The sequence below is a fragment of the Corapipo altera genome, unplaced genomic scaffold, assembly GCF_003945725.1.
Source record: "Corapipo altera isolate COAL_440 unplaced genomic scaffold, ASM394572v1 107b, whole genome shotgun sequence".
Classification (NCBI taxonomy): Eukaryota; Metazoa; Chordata; class Aves; order Passeriformes; family Pipridae; genus Corapipo; species Corapipo altera.
The window spans coordinates 2,413,617-2,419,375 of record NW_020884951.1 but is presented as its reverse complement, the minus strand read 5'-3'; the positions used below and the strand labels follow the sequence as shown (position 1 = coordinate 2,419,375).

General features: G+C 57.6%; 1 protein-coding gene across 2 annotated transcripts in view; it reads right to left on the bottom strand.

The window, feature by feature from the left end:
* Positions 1-477: 477 nt before the first annotated feature.
* Positions 478-5,759, bottom strand: part of OPHN1 (oligophrenin 1) — a 53,119-nt gene continuing 47,837 nt past the window's right edge. The window contains exons 20-24 of one of the 2 annotated variants that reach the window (XM_027663094.1): positions 5,290-5,583; positions 4,456-4,621; positions 3,459-3,509; positions 2,722-2,772; positions 478-2,570 (exon numbers count right to left, since the gene is read on the bottom strand). In XM_027663094.1, coding sequence (XP_027518895.1) covers positions 2,730-2,772; positions 3,459-3,509; positions 4,456-4,621; positions 5,290-5,583 — 554 coding nt within the window. In that variant the 3' untranslated portion in view covers positions 478-2,570; positions 2,722-2,729. The remainder of the gene's footprint in view (positions 2,571-2,721; positions 2,773-3,458; positions 3,510-4,455; positions 4,622-5,289; positions 5,584-5,759) is intronic. The other variant, XM_027663095.1, reaches the window with a different exon arrangement.

Genomic DNA, 5,759 nt, shown 5'->3' with positions numbered 1-5,759 from the left:
GGCAGCACAGGAATATTCAGCCTCTGCAGGACAGCTTCTCCTGTCAGAAAATGCAGAACCCCGGGGCTGGGGACTGCAAACGCAGAGTGGGGCCGTGCAGAGCCCAGGGCACTCCCAGTCCCACGGACACAGCCCTGGGCAGCCTCCCTGGGGTGTAGGGCCAGGACTCCACTGGGAACCTGGCCGCAGAGAGGGCAGCAGCAGGGACAGCACTCAGGCACTGGAAAAAGAGGAACAAAACACACTGGGACTGTTCTGTTTGACTTCATGGAAATTTATAAACACTTGTAGCAACCTACGCTTGTACACACAAAAACAGTTCCCAGGCTGATGCCGGGGGGCTGCCACCCACATGGGGCAATCCCGAGTTCCCAGCTGTTGCTCCTGTGGCACTGGCAGCAGGAACTGTGCCCAGAGCAGTGGGGACTGTGCCCCTATGGCAGCAGGGATTGGGCCCCACAGCCCCCCTCACCCCCAGCCCCCCATCACTCCATTGCTGGTCCCATGTTCAGCTGCACCCACAGAGGCGGAAAAACCAGCACAGACACACAAGTGACAAAGGGCTTTAAAAGGACACCATGAAATATGTCTGCAAGAAGCTGCTTCCTCCCCACTGTTCACACTGTGAGACTGAAACTCAACTGCTCTCAGACACCCTGCCTGTGGAGCCTGGCTCTGTCTCGGGGGTCTGTGCCGGGCAGTGGGTGTGAGCAGGAGGGGGATGTGACAGCCACTGCTCCTGCAGGATGGGTGCTGGGGGTGTCCCCTCCAGAGCCACCCATAGCAGAACCCTGGGAGCTTCCCAAACTGACAGGTTTGAGGGGTCCCTAAAGCACAGCCCTGAGCGGGGAAGGAAGCTGGGAAATGCTGGCCTTGTGTGTGGGAGCCACCAGCCTGACAGCCCTGGGACAGTCACCCCAGGAGGGGACGAGGCTGCCGCTGGTCAGAGCAGCTCCCTCTGACTTCACCTTCATCCTACTTGCTCCAAGACACCCGTCCTGGAGCTGCTGGCAAGGGGCTGCAGGAGGAGGGGCCCAGCACACCCCAAGGTGCCACTAGTGCCTGTGGCACAGCCTCAGCCACCACAGCACAAGGCTGGTTTGGTTTTAAAGCCTCTTTCATGTACCAGATCCAAAGGAGGGAGCAACTGGGGCACTGCTGAAGCCGAGGGAGCAGGAGCACCATGGACACGATGTGTGAGCACCAGCGTGTGACATCCAGCAATTACAGACACAAGATCACACACGAGGCAAAGCCCCGGGAGACGGGAAGGACGGCGGCAGCATCCCATCGGAAAACCTGCGCCGGGCAGGACGCAGCACGCACGAGGGATGGAGCACCTGGGAAGCTGGTGGAATGTTTGGCCACTCTTTTGGAATGCTCCCAGCACCTAAGGAAAATCATTCAAAATGGGGAAATTGCCTTTGGGCTGGCAGAGGAAGCAGGGGAGCCGTAGGCTGCTGTGTATGGCCCCGGCGCTGGAGCCGCAGAAAAGCCTCTACTGCTATGGGGGTGCACAGGGTGGTCCTGGCCAGGGACAGCTCCTGGGTCAACAGGCATTGCCCACAGGACCACTGCTGAGGGACAGACTGGGCATCTCAGACTGGAAATCAATAAACAAGAAAACAAGAAACTGGGCAGCTCTTAGAAAAATGGTGGGTTTGACCCACATTCAGTGAGTTTCAGATCCTCAGCACCTCTGTGCTGGCCCACCAGAATCACCCCAGAATAGACTCCTTGGTGTGCCTGTGGGAAGCGGATCTGGTGGGAGTGTGGCTCACACAGGAGAAGGAGGAGGAGCACCTGCTGCCCCCTTCCCCCAGCTGCACCCTTGGAGCTGCTGATGTGACAGTGCTGCCCAAGAGCCAAGCCCAGGCAGGGCTGCAGCCCCACTCAAGCCAAGGCCTTGATCCAGCCATGCCCACTGGCACAATCTTCCAGGACAGGGACGTGCTGATGCCTGGGAGATGAGGAGATGTCCCACAGAGCTGAGCACAGTGCTTCCCCCCTCCCTGCCAAGCCTGCTCAGGCAGGGTTCCCAGGCACGGCTGCCCCAAACACTGCAACTGCAGCACAGCTCACCAAGCGAGGGACACGAGCACAGAGGAAGGGACTTCTCAGGGCAAGGGGGGCCAACCCCAGCTGCCACTGCTCTGCCCTTGCACCCAAGCATGGGGCCTCAGCCCCTGCACTGTCTGTCACCCTTGTCAAGGCATTTCCCAGAAGTGAGCAGGTCAGTGGTGGCTGTGCTGTCCCTTCCACAGCCGGTCAGTGTCCCCCAGCCCTGCCCACGCTGCTGCCATGTTTCAGGCACACACGGGCACTGCCACAGCCTGCGGGGAGGAGAGGTGGGAGGGCTGAAAACAGTTCAACACAGACGTGTGGGCAGGGCCTGCTCTCCATCGTGGTCTCCCTCTTCTAATTTCTTGAGCCACTTGTGGCTCGGAAATCATCGTCCAGTAAGAAGGCTGCTCTCCAGGGCACTGGGGCTGGCAAGGCTCAGCTGTGACTCCTGGGTCACAAGCACAGAAAGTCTCCTGGGTCCAGCTGGGCCGAGGTGCTTACAAAGCCTGGAAAAAGAAAACAAGCTCTATGCTCCGCAGCAGTACAAATGCATCAGTGATGGCACAACCACTAGACTCCCATCACCCCATAAATGCTGAATTTGTGTTACATGTCTGCTTTTGGTTTATTATTTCATTTGTTTTCATAAACACGTACCTTTAGCCTCAGCTCTCATCACCTGGGATCCTGCCTTGTGGTGATGAAGAACTGGATAAAAGGAAATAAAAGAATAAAGAAAAAAATGAATGCAAGGAGCAGGCTCCGACTCAGCCCCACGAGCTGCTCAAGGCTGTGTAACAGGCAGGGAGGGCTGTGTTATGCAGTAGAACAAATGATCTCCCCAGCAGCACTAGCAGCAGCAGTTCTCAGACTTACAAACGTGCTCACCCTTGGGCAGAGGCTGGTGACCCTTCAGAGGGGGAAGCTGGAGCTTATTTGGGCAGATGTTATCACAAGTGGCACCTGTTGGCACTGAGAGCCAAGGGTTTCAGTGCCCACACTGTCCACCCATCACCCTCTACGCCCCTGCCCACACAGCCCTGGTGTGGGACCAGCCACACACCCTAACCAGCCCTGCTCAGCTCGCCCATGACCTGTCTCCTCACAAAGCCCCAGTACAATGGGCACTGTGCCACACAGACCCACACACATGGCAAACAGGATCCACAGGGATGTGTGGCACTTGGCAGATTTCATTTATCAAGTCTGTATCTCGATTCACATTTTACTCTTTGTGTACTTGTTTCAGCATTTTAGCTGAGCCCCACCTGCTGCCCACAAGCAAGACCAAGCCAGGCTGGGGCTCAGGGCTGTGCTGGCTCTGCCTCAGAGGGAGCACCCTGTGCTGTAGGGCTGCTGCTATCCACGTGCTGCCTTCCCCATGCCAGCCTTACCTGCCTGTTCTTCGGGAAGCCGTCTCAAAGAACTTGGTCCTAGAGGCCACCCTGCAAAGAGGACAGGAAAGGTCATGCCAGTGATTTGATCATTTGCTAATTAGATCTGCTCTGTGCCAGGGGAAAGAGCCACAGCATTGGAAGAACTGCAGAGATCCCCTTCAAATGACTGCTCTTGTGCCAAGGCATAGCTAGGCTCCTTCTGCCACCTGCTCTGTGCCCTCTGCCCTCACAGCACCTGCCAGCACTTTGGCTGTGCTTACAGAACCATGGAATTATGGAATTATCTGGGTTGGAAAAGACCTCCAAGATAATCTAGTCCAACCTTTGACCAAAAATCACCACGCCAACTAAACCACTGCACTAAATGCCACATCCAGTCATTATTTCCATACTTTTGCCTGTAATCCCATGTTTGGTTATAAACCTGCATCCATGTCTTTCATGGCCCCTCCTTCAGTATTTATGTGCTCATACCCGTGCTCACAGAAAGAGAAGTTCTCCCAGGCAGTTCAGGAGAGCCAAGGCCTGGCCCTGGGTCATGGAGCTGACACTCACGGCACTGTTTTTTCTTTTGTTTAATTCCCACTGAAGCCAACAGGGTTTCTGACTCTTTAAAATCTGAAAGAAATCTGAGGAGGGAGCTGAACTCTATCCAGTTTCCTTGAGATCCAAGCTGGATGTTGTCCTACCCCAGGAAGTGTCTCATTTGAGAGGTTTGCTGGGACCAAGCAGGGAGGCCATGCCCTCTGCTCAGCTTCCCAAGTGACACTGGAACCTGTGCTCACAGTGGTGCCGAGTGGATGCCCATGGGCTCCAGCCACTGCACACTGGCACTGGCAACCAACTGGGTATTTCTTCTCCTCATCTTCCAAAATTTCTGGGAGGTGATGCCTACTCCTACTCCTGTTGCCCAGGCTCACCTTGTGCCCCTTAAGCTTCCCGAGCCCCCAGGAGCCCCCGCTGGCACTGCACCCATCACAGGCAGCTGGCTTACACAGATGAGGGCATCTCCTCTGCTGTCCCTGCTATCAGATCCGGCCTCTGCTCCACCTTTGGAGGGACTGGCATCCTGCAGGGTGGATCTGGAGGTCTCACGGGAGGACGCATTATCACCGGCTTATCGCCATGGGAACGCGGCTTAGGGACACCGTCACACTCACCTGCAGGATGGAGATCACAAACACTGAGCAGGCAGCTTTGCCAGAGGGGGGATGTTTATGAGGGGACACTGAACAGGTCAGTGGATTAGTTCTGTCTGTCTGCCCCAACTCTTGCTGACAGTGGCCAATTGCCAGAAGGGAGGGACAGAGTCCAGGGAAAGGCAGCTCCCGTGCTGCCTGCCCCAGCCCAACCTTCCTGGCACTGGGAACAGGGCTGGTGAGGACAAACTTGATGTAGCTGCTGACTGTGAAGCTGATACTGCCTGGGAACGACAACTGTTCTTAACTAAATGCTGTGCAGCACTGTTTGCAAAAGGGAGAGGAACAGCATGAAACGGTGATCCCTGCGGCCACTGCTTCTCCCAGCTTTTATGCAGTAGCACTACTTGTCCTCTCCTCAGCTGCTTTTCTTCCCCAAGATCCAGCCAACCTCACTATTCACTTAAACCCTGAAAGTCTTTTAGGGTCAAGTCAACATGGAATGAGTGTCAGACTTTGGCTGTGCCCACGTCTCAGGCTGTTCTGGTCTCTCCTCCCCTCCTGCCAAGCTATATTAAAAGGACTCATGGTGAGAAGCCCACCACCCGCCCCAGGGAGGGTTGGCTTTGGCACCTCAGGCTTCCCCTGGGAGCAGGGCACTGCAGGGCACAGTCCCAGGGCACACTCACCGTCCCTGCTGCCCCCCGGCCGGGGGGCCGGTCTCCTGGCCTGCAGCGTGCCGCTCCTCAGGGCCGGGCTGGCCACCACGCCGTTGGCCGCCTTGCCGGCCGGCTTCGCCCCTCCGTCCTGCAGCCTGGCCCCCGGCCGGCCCGGCTCGGGCTCTGCGCGGGGCTGGGGCCGGCCCTCGGTGGGGGGACGCCCCTGTTCATCCCCCCCGGGCCGGGGCGCGGGCGGGCGGCTGCGCTGGAGGGGTCTGGGGGCCTCTGCGCCGCCACCATTGGGGGTCTGGGCGAGCCACTCTGCTGCGGAGTCAAGGGGACAGAGAGCTGTGGGGTTAGTTGTGTGCCATGCTCCATGTCCCACCAAAAACCCTTCACCTCACCCCTCCGGCTGTGCCACAGAGCCAGGAGCAAGAGCTGTGCTGTGAACCTGCCTGCTCCCTGCAGCCTGCTCCCTGTGCTCCCTGCAGCCTGCTCCC